Here is a 10,661-nt window from a genome sequence, read left to right as displayed (position 1 = left end):
CAAAGGTGATGAAGTCATCAAGCACGCAACCGTTACGAAAATCATTATATTTTTATGGACTAAAAAATAGAAATAGTAAAACTTTGGAAAAATAATACAAAGCGTTTCATCTTGACGCACCTTTGAACAGTAAGAACTACGGTGGCCCAGAAGGGTCACACATGCAAGAACGGTGTTCAAGGATTTTAGCAAACTTGATAGTTTGAAAAAACTGTCACCCTTTATGTTTTTTCCCAAATCGATATTGCAATACATTACTCATCTTCACTTCCGACTGATTTCGTAGTATTATTTGCTGAATGCTGTTTTCAAAATAATAAGAATAAGCAGAAAAAAAAACACCAGCTGTTGGTTATTTACCCAGCTTTTCAGAGCCTCAAACCGCTATGGTGCTCCTTAGATAGATTCCTGCTAACCCCTGGAAAATAGCAACACGGACACGATAATTTTTCTGAATCTGGTGAATGCTCCCACAATGAAAACGGAAATGAAAATACAAGCATGGTGACATGTCACAAAAAGTTGTCTTGACGAAGATTAAACTGAAAGTTTATTGCAAACGATGGAATTATTGGTTGCTTGTGATTGGTGGAACAGGAAATATGAGCATTAAATCACCGAAACGACTCCTATATGAAACAAAGCGCTTTACCATTTTTCTCGGCAAACGGCACTAAAATCAAAACTGAACAACACTCTCAGTGCACTGTGCTTCTCTGAAGAATCAAAATCTAAATTCTCGGTGATGACATCCCAACAAGTTTATTCTTGGAAAGCAGCAATTTTCACCTCACTCTCTCAAGGATATTGCTGACCTAGCGTGATTCCAGTCTTGTAGGTACATTTATCTGACTTGCGGTTGTACTATTTAACAATTATTATCATTCGATGCAATTTTTTTTCCTTTTCATTGGCCGAAAGCCCACCTGCAAATAACTGCCTACGAATAATAGTCTGCTCATGGGCAATGTCGTCCAACTGTGTTTGGCTGCGATCGCTCTTGCGTGATCAATATTATTTGCCTCAACCTTCGGATTCGGCAAATAATTGATCTGCTTGCCACTGACAATTCACGATATTTTGTTCAACCTCGTCCAATAACTGTTAAGTCTTTGAAATCGTGTATATACTAAAAGGAAACCTAAAGGAAATACTACGAATAAACCAAAAAGACAACACTAGGCACTCACGTTTAGAGAACTAAGTGTCCATTACGAGAAAGTTGGTCAATGTAACTCTTACCTCGAATTAAGGTGGCTGTCACAACCAAAACAAGTTGTATGTTTTGTGAGCGATTTATTTCGCTTGTCACCGCAACTAAACTACTACGGTTCAAACTAAGCGAGCAGTAATACGAAAAGGAACTAATTAATATCAACAGAGCCAACCAAGGTAAAACTTAACCAATGAGAGACTTATTTCGTCGGCAACTGAGGAATCTTGATATGATTAAATGTACGTTGAAACTTGAAACCAAGCAAACACTAGCGTCAGAATAAAAAAGTTAATCTCGAATGTAATTCTCTTGAAGTAAGTTACTGAGTGCACAGTGGATCTCTAAACAAACAAGAGAAAACGGAAACGTCAAGCAACAATTAAACATTATTGTTTTAAGCTACTGAAAAAAAAAACAAAAAAAACGGCTAATCCAAAACTGATTGTTAGAGTGCAATTTAAATCCCAGGCGGTTAACAGCAACAATGATAAGCTGCGATGCAGTATTGTCAAACTGAAAGATCGAGTTTGAACTTAATAAAAGACTATAAACAACAATATGAAAATGAGAAAAAAAGTGATTGTGATTGATATATAAATTAATTTGGTAACAAATATTTGAAAAATTGTTTAATATATATGCCTAAGGCAGTTGAAATTTAATATTACAGTTTCTCAGTGAAACTTGGCTTCCTCAAGAAAATGCGATTGTAAATAAAAAATTCGAGTTGTGATCTTATTATTTATACTACATTGAGCATTTCCTTAGATTAGGTATTTTTTAAAATTTCAATCAAGTTTCATGTTTCCTTTTATCATTAACATGTTTCTATAGAGTAAACTCCTGAAACATTTTAGCTTAAATTGTTATTTCCTGGTGCAAAACCTTTTTCCTATCCGATTTTCACTGAGCAAAGCAACTAATTGCAACACCACTGACATGAAACCACAGTCCGAGTTTTACCTTGACTTGACATATCATATATCCATATGGCTGGTGATTCGGAAAAGGCCTCCACGATTGGGGTCGCCAAAGCTCTTTTTGCTAATTGAAAATGACTATTCCTCTTTAGCTACCTTGAGTTATTGTTAGTTTTTTTTCCCACCTTTTAACAGAGAGGAAACGTACAGAATACAGTCTTGGGTCACATGCTTATCGTAAAAAAAGAAAACGAAGATACACCGGCCGGGCTCGCGGGATCTAACCGAGGTGAAAGAGAGGACATTTACGTCTGTGTTGAAAGGCAGTTGTAACTGAAATTATCAAGAAAAAGGTTAACTTAAGAATTATGCTGCTGAATATAACCGCATACTTTTCTTATGGTCACCACAATGATTAGTCTTTAATTTCCCTCGGCTGTTAAGCTTTTTGAAGTGGGAGAATTTCATAAGGGGTGGGGTACTTCTGCCTTAGTATGAGATTCAAAATAAGATGGAGCCCGCTTCCAAGGGTGTGGCCTCTTGGTATGAAAATGTTATCAATTTAACCTTCCGGTGTGAAAACAGAAGCAAAGTTATTTGGAATGAACCGGGTCTGAATTTCTTTGGATAAGGTTTTTGGAGTAAGGGCTTCGTCTATTTAAGTCCGAATATCGTGGCGATATCACATATTTTGCATAGCTTCACGATAACTGATATTTAATCGCGATGACGAAGGACTTTATTAACATTCAAATCCGAAGTTACAAAACAGACTTCCAAGCGTCTCGAAGACAGGACAAAAGGGATCTTTAGCAATGACGACGGCTACGGCTTAATTAATAAGAGTGAATTCGCGTTTTATCAGACTTTGTCGCGTTTATTCCAATTCACTAAAATAGTCAAATAGAGGTGAGTTTTCCCGAAGTTGAATTCTTGGGCCCTGCACCCCAACTTCAGAAAGAGAAAGAAAACTGAATTATAATTTGAACTGAATTTGGAACTGAATTATTGTTTATTATTTGTGTGTTTACATCCTCCAAAAAAACGTCGCATAAGGACATTTCACGTCGTGGTCGTGCAGGAACGGCAAGGAAACATACCAAAGGTGTGCTGCACATGCAAAATTGTTGTTTACTTATTAAACCTATTGCCTTTTTGAAGTTCTCGTCGCCGTCGCCCTCGTCACCTCTTAAGCTCCCTAAATATAATCCTTTGTCATAAACAGTGGTAAAAGCCTTTTAGTACTTCCTCTTTTTCGTGTGTGGCAGCTGTGGTCCAAAGTCGGCAAATCCTCTACTGAACGAGTGTTCAATTTCCTGAGCAACTGGCCGTTTCTCTCCACCCTGATAATCAGATGGTCTTTTACTATAGTTCCGGTTCCGGTGTTCCGGAAATGTTGGCATCATATCCGGTTCAACCGGAAGTGGCTTCTCAACAAAATAAGAGTTCTCCAGACAGTCAGCTGCCGAGGCCCGTTTACACGGATCGTACATCAGCAAGTGATTTATAAGGGTTAGTCCCGCGGGACTTAACCACGAGAATTTGTGTTTAAGGTTATTGTATGGCTGTCGTTTGAAGTTCATAGATTTGGCCCCGGGCAGTTTCGAAAATCCTGGCCACAGCTGGTCACTGGGAGTTCCTAGTAAGTCTACAATCAATTGAAACTGGTTGATCTCCGATTTTCCAGTCATCAGTGGCTTGTTACCGAGCAGTTCGCCAAATATGCAGCCAACAGCCCACATGTCTACAGCTGTAGTTTGTACTTTGGATCCTAGCAGGAGTTCCGGTGCACGGTACCACAGGGTTACCACTACAGGTGTCATGGGTTTGTACGGATAACCAAAAGCACGAGCCAGACCAAAATCAGCTGATATATATAAAAAACAAAACAAATCAGTTCTCTTTCAATGTTTTTCCAATGCTGTGCTCTAAGGAAAATTGAGTGGAGCCCAGTACTCTATACCAGTGAAATCCAGGGTGGCAGCATATGATTTGTATGAAAAGATGAAGATTTTCTAGTCGCCCAAGGGCAAAAGTTGGGTGCTAGGGGCCACCAGGCTCTGCTAAAGCACAGCCCTGATTGTCTTGTATACCTTTACTGCGGCTGTCAGTTTTTTTTAAATACTAACAAATCCATGTATTTTTGTGGACACATACCGAAAGGTTAAACTTTCAACAATCAATTATTATTTTATTGTTCCATCCTCTTACCCCACCTCCTTCTTTTGCCCTAACACCTACCCCCAAGGGTTGCTATTTCTATTCTTTCCAATATTCATTGATAAAATTAAAGATGGCAGCCATTTTACTACCAACATAACCAAGACGTTTTCATTTACCTAAATAATGTGCCTGCATAACATTACAGGCTATATGCTGGGTGGCTTTTTAAAAATATGCAAAAAATGCAACTTTTAGCACAATAATTATTTTAATCTGGCCTAAAATTGCCTCAAAATAAAATATTATTATGACAAACCACCATTATGGTGATCTGTTTGTTTCTTCAGGATGATATTTTACTGCACCAGCTTGGTCATGGATTGTCTTTTGTGGGGCGTTTCAAATTATACCAATTGAATTTCCAAATTAGGTGCTAAGATTGATCTAGTGTAGAGTATAAACATAGCATTATAAGGAGCCAATAGCCAGCAGCATTAGGCCTGTCATTGTCACACTGCTGTTAAAAAGAGTAGGGTGTGGTCAACCTCTACCGCTATGATAATAACCTCACACATTATACATATCATAGGCTGGCTGGGTTACTGTAAGCATATATAAATCAACAGACCTATAGTAACCGCTAGTTAGTGTCTTGATTGTATGCTGACATTTAAGCTTACTCTTGCTGTTAACCAATAATATCAAGAGGACATGTTGTCCTAGAGCTCAATCACAACATTACATTACAATTATTATACAACAAAATCTTTCAATTTGGAAGACATAATACGCATGTAACTTGAGTCTGGGAATGAAATTCTTTGGTGTGATCATTCAAATAAAACCTCTTGGGTAGTACATTCACATGGCAGCATTTTCTACTCAATAATTTAGAAAATATAATTTGGCATCTATCTTGAGTTCTTAGGAAAAATATTGAGTGAGCAAACAATAATAGTGCATAAGAAAAGTCTCCTCCATCGACTTACCAATTTTAAGCATTCCTTTCCCAGTTAGCAAAAGATTGGACACTTTCAAATCTCGATGCACAATGAACCGGTCATGCAGATACTTAACTCCATGAAAAAGTTGCAACATTAGACATTTGATTTCTGCTTCTTTGAACGGCAAGGACATGTTATCCAACAAGCTAGCTAAATCCTGCTCACAGTACTCCATAACAAGGAATATACTATCCAGGTGTCTTCCCACAACTACTTCTTTAAGCTGTACAATGTTCTTGTGGCCCAGATTCAGCAACAGACTTATCTCACGCAAACCACTGAGTGGTATTCCATCCTTTTCCCTCTCCATGCGCACTTTTTTCAGTGCAACTATTTCATGAGAGACAGTATCTCGAGCTCTGTACACCACACCATATGTTCCTTCTCCAATTCGATTGAGCTTTTCAAACTCAGTGACTGGTCTACACCGCCCATAGCAGTGCTCATCTGGCATCACCTTCTTTTCAAAAGTTTCAATAGATGTTAAGATACCTTGGGGTTCACTTTGATCTTTTTGCATATTTCTGTAAAAGACAAGAAGTTCAAAATACATTGACTTCTGAATTTCAAAAACACATATGATATGTAGCCTGGGCCACAGTTAAAGCTACACCTCTGGTTTTCTCCAAGAACACTTACATTAAAAACAGCAGAAAGAATTACAAGGCTTAAAAAATTCCATGTAGATACATTAAATTTAACATTCAAGATCCATATTACATCAAATAACTCAATATACTTGGGTTAATATTTGCTGGGTATGTCCCGCTGGCCTCTCAGAGCCCCTACCCCATTAAAGTCTATTTTTTGGCCAATTATAGACTCCATTTTAGTCACTTTTTGGAAAATGTAATTTTCACGACCCCAACTTAGTCACTTTATATTTATGCATCTACCAAATCAATGTGGTTTCAAGAATGGAATGTAATGCGGTCAATGCAAGCTTACTGTTAAATTTAATAAACAACAACTTTTTGATTTTTTTAAACGAGAATCTTCCCATTTTGAATCCCTATACTTAGCCCAAAAATCCGAAAACTTGCGACCCCATTCTAGTAACTCTATTGAAAATGTAACCCCATTATAGTCACCCCAGTCATAAAAATGCGACCCCATCCAGCAGCACATCTCCATTAGCCTCTTGTAAGGGAGTACCCCCAAAGCTGCCCCCCACCCCCCCCCCCCCCCCCCCAACGGGACCTTTTGCTTTTTGCATGATTTCCATGTGCATACACAGTGCACCTGCATACAAACACAGCTGTGCTAAGGTTGGCTCATGTATATTTTTGTGCTTCGAAGTTTTATGTCCAGGAACTTGTGATTGTAACGACGAAAGAAGTAAGCTGAAAAGACCGTAAATATCAGAACAAGGTACAGGTTCTAGCGCAAGCTTCCTACACTTACTCAAAATTCCATTGTGCCGTTCTGACAAAGAAAGCCAGGATAGCTGCAAATGCCTACATTTATAACTTTGCTCTACATGGCAAAGATTTGAGGGTAACTGAAAGCCACTAGATTAAGCCAGATTCCTCTAAAAAGAATAGTGGCCTTCAGAAATATGAGGCTGGAAATATATATATCTGAAAGACGAATTGTTTCAGAAGCAAAAAGCTGGATTTTCAAATCAACAATTGCTCTAAAAGCATATATTCCTCCTGCAAAATACGGGCTTCGTGTTTAGCAAAAAATAATAATATTTCCTTGATTATTTACCTTGGCGTTTACCTTGAATACCAAAAGACTATACGCAGGCCGCCATCTTTATTTTCCCTTCTTCTAGGGCCCAGACTACCGCAGACGTCTGACCACAGAGCATCCGGTTTTTTCACAGGGTCCAGAGGAGATGTGTTTGTCGTTAGAACATCAAAACCCGTCGAAAACCTCTGAAAAAATGGGTTATTTTGATCGCGTTACGGTTTCGTTACACATTCTATAGACCGCAAACCAAGAGACTGAGGGCTCGCAAGATCGGCTTACAGTATAAAATACGGAAAGGGAGGAAACAAATTTGGGGCCGATTTTCGAATCCCTGAAACTCAAATAGAATTGAATGAAATCGCCTGATCCTTTCTTTTACTCGGCACTTCGTGCCTCGGTCGCCCTCCGGGCGACGGCCTTCGGTCACCCTTCGGGCGACGTGCCGTGCGCCAGAAAGGATATGGCTTGAGGTTATTGATTTTCAAAAGTCGATCTCGGTCTGATAAGAAGCGAAGAAATCGTTTACAGTAGACTTATAAAGATCCCACTGGGCTAATTAATCGTGCTAAGCGACAGGTATAGACATTTTTCAAGGTAAGTAATTCATTTATTCACACGAAACTCCTCTGGACCCTGTGGTTTTTTCGGCTTTAGTTTCTAGTTTCACTCGCCGAGAGGGAGATAAGCGACGACCGGAAATACGACTGCGGTTAGCAAGCCAGAAGCAGTTTTTTCATTTGGCGGGGAAACCAGTGTGACGTCGCCAAATGTCGGCTGTTTTCTCAGGCTAAATTAAAACCGACTGCTTCCTTCTTGCCGGATCTCTAGTTGTTGAGATGCTAGAGTCAGACGTCACTTGAAGTGGGAATTAAAACAAACCAAGTAACTAAGCTAATACGACAATGGGCTGATTTATTTGTGGCCACTATTTCGGCTAATAAAATTAGCCCTCCTCAGGGCCTCTATGCAGCTCTGGCCCTGAGGAGGGTTAATTTTGTTAGCCGAAATATTGGCCCCAAATAACCCAGCCCATTGTCGTATTGCCAGCCTTGCATTCAGTTTTGTCTTTTCAGCTTAGTTACCTTTTTTCTTTTCCCATTTCAGACCCGTGATGTTACCTCATAGAATTGTTTCTTTCAAATGTCGCCCTACTCCATATCTATGTACAATTTATGAAAAGACAGAGGGCAAACAGTCGAAAAGGACTATTCTTGTGCTTGTTCCTCTATGTTTCTAATTAATTTGTGAGAATTGTTGTGCTTTTTGCCATGTAAATGATTAAATTCAGGGTTGGACTGGGTAGGTCCTAAGGGAAAATATACAAATTAGTGAAAAAGGAAATTTATTTTTGACCTTTTAATGCGTTCAGGCCACTTAGCCCTCTTTCCCCTGGAACCGAGAAGCTAACGTTGGCAAAGTTAGAATGAGAGTAGGGGTTGGGTTGAGTTTGGGGCAGGGGACTAAAGAGAAAAGAATTACGCTCAACATAGAAAAAAACGAAAATCACGAACTTGCCAGAGGCCGTCCATATAATTTGCTACCTTAGGTGCGCACAATGACCAGACTTTGCGAACGTCAAAATTAAAAGCAGTAGAATGGTACGCGATTAATTCTAGATCTGTGGTAGCGATTTCAGTTTCAATGCACTTAGCCAGGTGGAAAAAATTGTAGATCTAGGATCTGATGGCTTTAAGGGGAAGGGGGCTGGCCGGACACCAGACCACAGTCCCCCCCCCCCACCCCCCGCCTAGATCCACCACGACCAATACGCTTTCAGGGAAAGTTAATTTACGGTGAAGGTATACCAAAATCGCTTTAATTTGAGAAATACAAAATTAAAGACAAGTGGAAATTAATACCAACCCTTTTGAAACGTGATGTCAAATTTTATTTTCATGCGTTCCCTGAGAGCATTTGAAACAATATTCTATATTTAATAAACTAGGAATATCTTATAAAATTGTTCTATTCAAGTAAGAGATTTTGTTCTAGGTTTTAGTGAGCGGAAAAATATGTTCACTTGCTCAATTATCTCCTGTTTAAATGATAATTCCCATTTCTTTAGAATTTATTCCGTGTAAGCGAGTATTGGACACCAACGTCGATCCAGTCAGCGCAAAGAAGCGAGAAACTAGAAACTAGAAAAAAATACTCCTCCGCTACCCTCTAACTACCCTCACGCTTCTCGCTCGCTATTTTTCGCGTTCTTTGCACTTTGCGTTGAGAAATAGAGGAGCTGTAAACCGACTAGAACGACTAGAATGAAAGCTCTTGGGCCTTTCAAGGTTACACTAAAACGATTCTGGATACTTCTACAAGAAAAAAAAAAGAGAAAAATTTACAAACAAATTTACCAACGAGCCCCTTAAATCGGCCACCAAACCTTAAGCTGCCAATACACCTGTCTTTTCCCATACTTTTATGCCGCATTGATGGGACTAAAAGACTGCATCTGCGGAAAACACTTAAGCTAAAGAATTACTGTCTTCGACAATCTGCACAGGGCGCAAGTCCCATTTCCCGCCAATCCTTATTACATATGCATGGCGCTTCATTGTTTTATGCGTTGCAACACGTCATAGCCACGTGGCAATCACGAGCCGGAATCAGCTTTATCATCTTCACTAACATCACCATCATATTCTTTCTCTTCCTCAACCATTGGTCGGCTGTGATCACGTGTTTGGACTTTGCGAAGGGTTGAACGGTCGAAGTGCTGAATAAAGAGCTGCAAAAACAAAATTATACTTAGTAGTGCAACGGAATAAGGCCTCATAGGGTACAAGAAGAGGCATAATGCGTAAAAGAGCGCGGAGAGGCGAGGAGAGGTCAGGTTAGTGCACCAGAATTCAATAAATACATTTGGAAATCTATAACACTGACGCTCAAGGAATCGTAACCAGGGTCGCACTCTATGGGTATCCTGAATAGAGACTAAAGTCATCCACGTCTTAGAATCTAAAGGTCTCTAGTGGCCACCTCTGAAAATATGTTCACAGAAACAACGCTTGCAACAAAAGTAAACTTTGGAATGGCGAAATAAATCTACCATTTCTGTTCAAGACTGGACGCAGGTTTGTACTTGAATGAATTGTGTTTATGTAGACAACTTTATAAGCACGTTGTACTATGTGATGGCTAATTGCGTCCTTATTAGGTTTGATCCTGGACAGATCAGAAAATTAAGAGGTGAGTACTACGGCTTTGTTGCATTTTGCGCAGTATTGCAAGTTGCATAGCCCAAAAACAGACTTTCTTGTTGGGGGTTTTTAGGCCTACGCCGCTCGTTTCCCTACAGGAATCTACGCGTTGCATTGTGTCCTGTACGCCAGTCTTCAGTCGCCTCAAGGACCAGCAACACATGGCCTGATTATTCACTACTACTACTCTTTGAGCGGGATGTCGACCATATCATAAATTTTTCATATGGGTTTCTTTTTTCTATTTACCTGATGTCTAAGTTGAAGATCAATCAGCGGCGAGCTTTTATCAATCGTCTCCGTCCTCTTTAGTGACGTCCGTCTAAAATAAACAAAGATATCAAACAATATGCTTTAAGGGGGTACTGGTACTTAGGACGGTTCGACTATAATTGTGAAAGTTTTGATCCCAACTAAAAAGTTTAGTCTTCGTAGCAACCTGACTACATCAACAAACCAG

The 10,661-nt window shown here is 39.5% G+C and overlaps 3 protein-coding genes across 4 annotated transcripts in view; 1 reads left to right on the top strand and 2 right to left on the bottom strand.

The window, feature by feature from the left end:
• Window positions 1-3,129: 3,129 nt before the first annotated feature.
• Window positions 3,130-5,834, bottom strand: LOC140926883 (cyclin-dependent kinase 10-like). Its single transcript, XM_073376562.1, has 2 exons — window positions 5,289-5,834; window positions 3,130-4,003 (listed from the first exon to the last, which is right to left on the bottom strand). The coding sequence occupies exons 1-2, from the start codon at window positions 5,821-5,823 to the stop codon at window positions 3,375-3,377; spliced, it is 1,164 nt and encodes a 387-aa protein (XP_073232663.1). The 5' UTR covers window positions 5,824-5,834; the 3' UTR covers window positions 3,130-3,374.
• A 1,668-nt stretch (window positions 5,835-7,502) lies between these two features.
• Window positions 7,503-10,661, top strand: part of LOC140928405 (uncharacterized) — an 88,178-nt gene continuing 85,019 nt past the window's right edge. Inside the window, exon 1 of the mRNA XM_073378144.1 lies at window positions 7,503-7,595. The gene's annotated coding sequence lies outside the window, so the exon portion shown is untranslated. The remainder of the gene's footprint in view (window positions 7,596-10,661) is intronic.
• Window positions 8,886-10,661, bottom strand: part of LOC140928388 (ankyrin repeat domain-containing protein 27-like) — a 38,211-nt gene continuing 36,435 nt past the window's right edge. For both annotated transcript variants that reach the window (XM_073378123.1, XM_073378124.1), the window contains 2 exons: window positions 10,451-10,523; window positions 8,886-9,729 (listed from right to left, as the gene is read on the bottom strand). In XM_073378123.1, the coding sequence (XP_073234224.1) occupies window positions 9,595-9,729; window positions 10,451-10,523 (208 nt within the window). In that variant the 3' untranslated portion in view covers window positions 8,886-9,594. The remainder of the gene's footprint in view (window positions 9,730-10,450; window positions 10,524-10,661) is intronic.

Source organism: Porites lutea, chromosome 2 (genome assembly GCF_958299795.1).
Source record: "Porites lutea chromosome 2, jaPorLute2.1, whole genome shotgun sequence".
Taxonomy (NCBI): Eukaryota; Metazoa; Cnidaria; class Anthozoa; order Scleractinia; family Poritidae; genus Porites; species Porites lutea.
The sequence above is the reverse complement of the archived record's forward strand: the minus strand, read 5'-3'. Positions and strand labels throughout refer to the sequence as shown.

Coding starts and splice junctions, on each gene's coding strand:
- LOC140926883 (XM_073376562.1), bottom strand. CDS start 5,823: ATGCAAAAAGATCAAAGTGAACCCCAAGGTATCTTAACATCTATTGAA. Junction 4,004..5,288: donor GAAAGGAATGCTTAAAATTG/GTAAGTCGATGG, acceptor TATATATATCAG/CTGATTTTGGTCTGGCTCGT.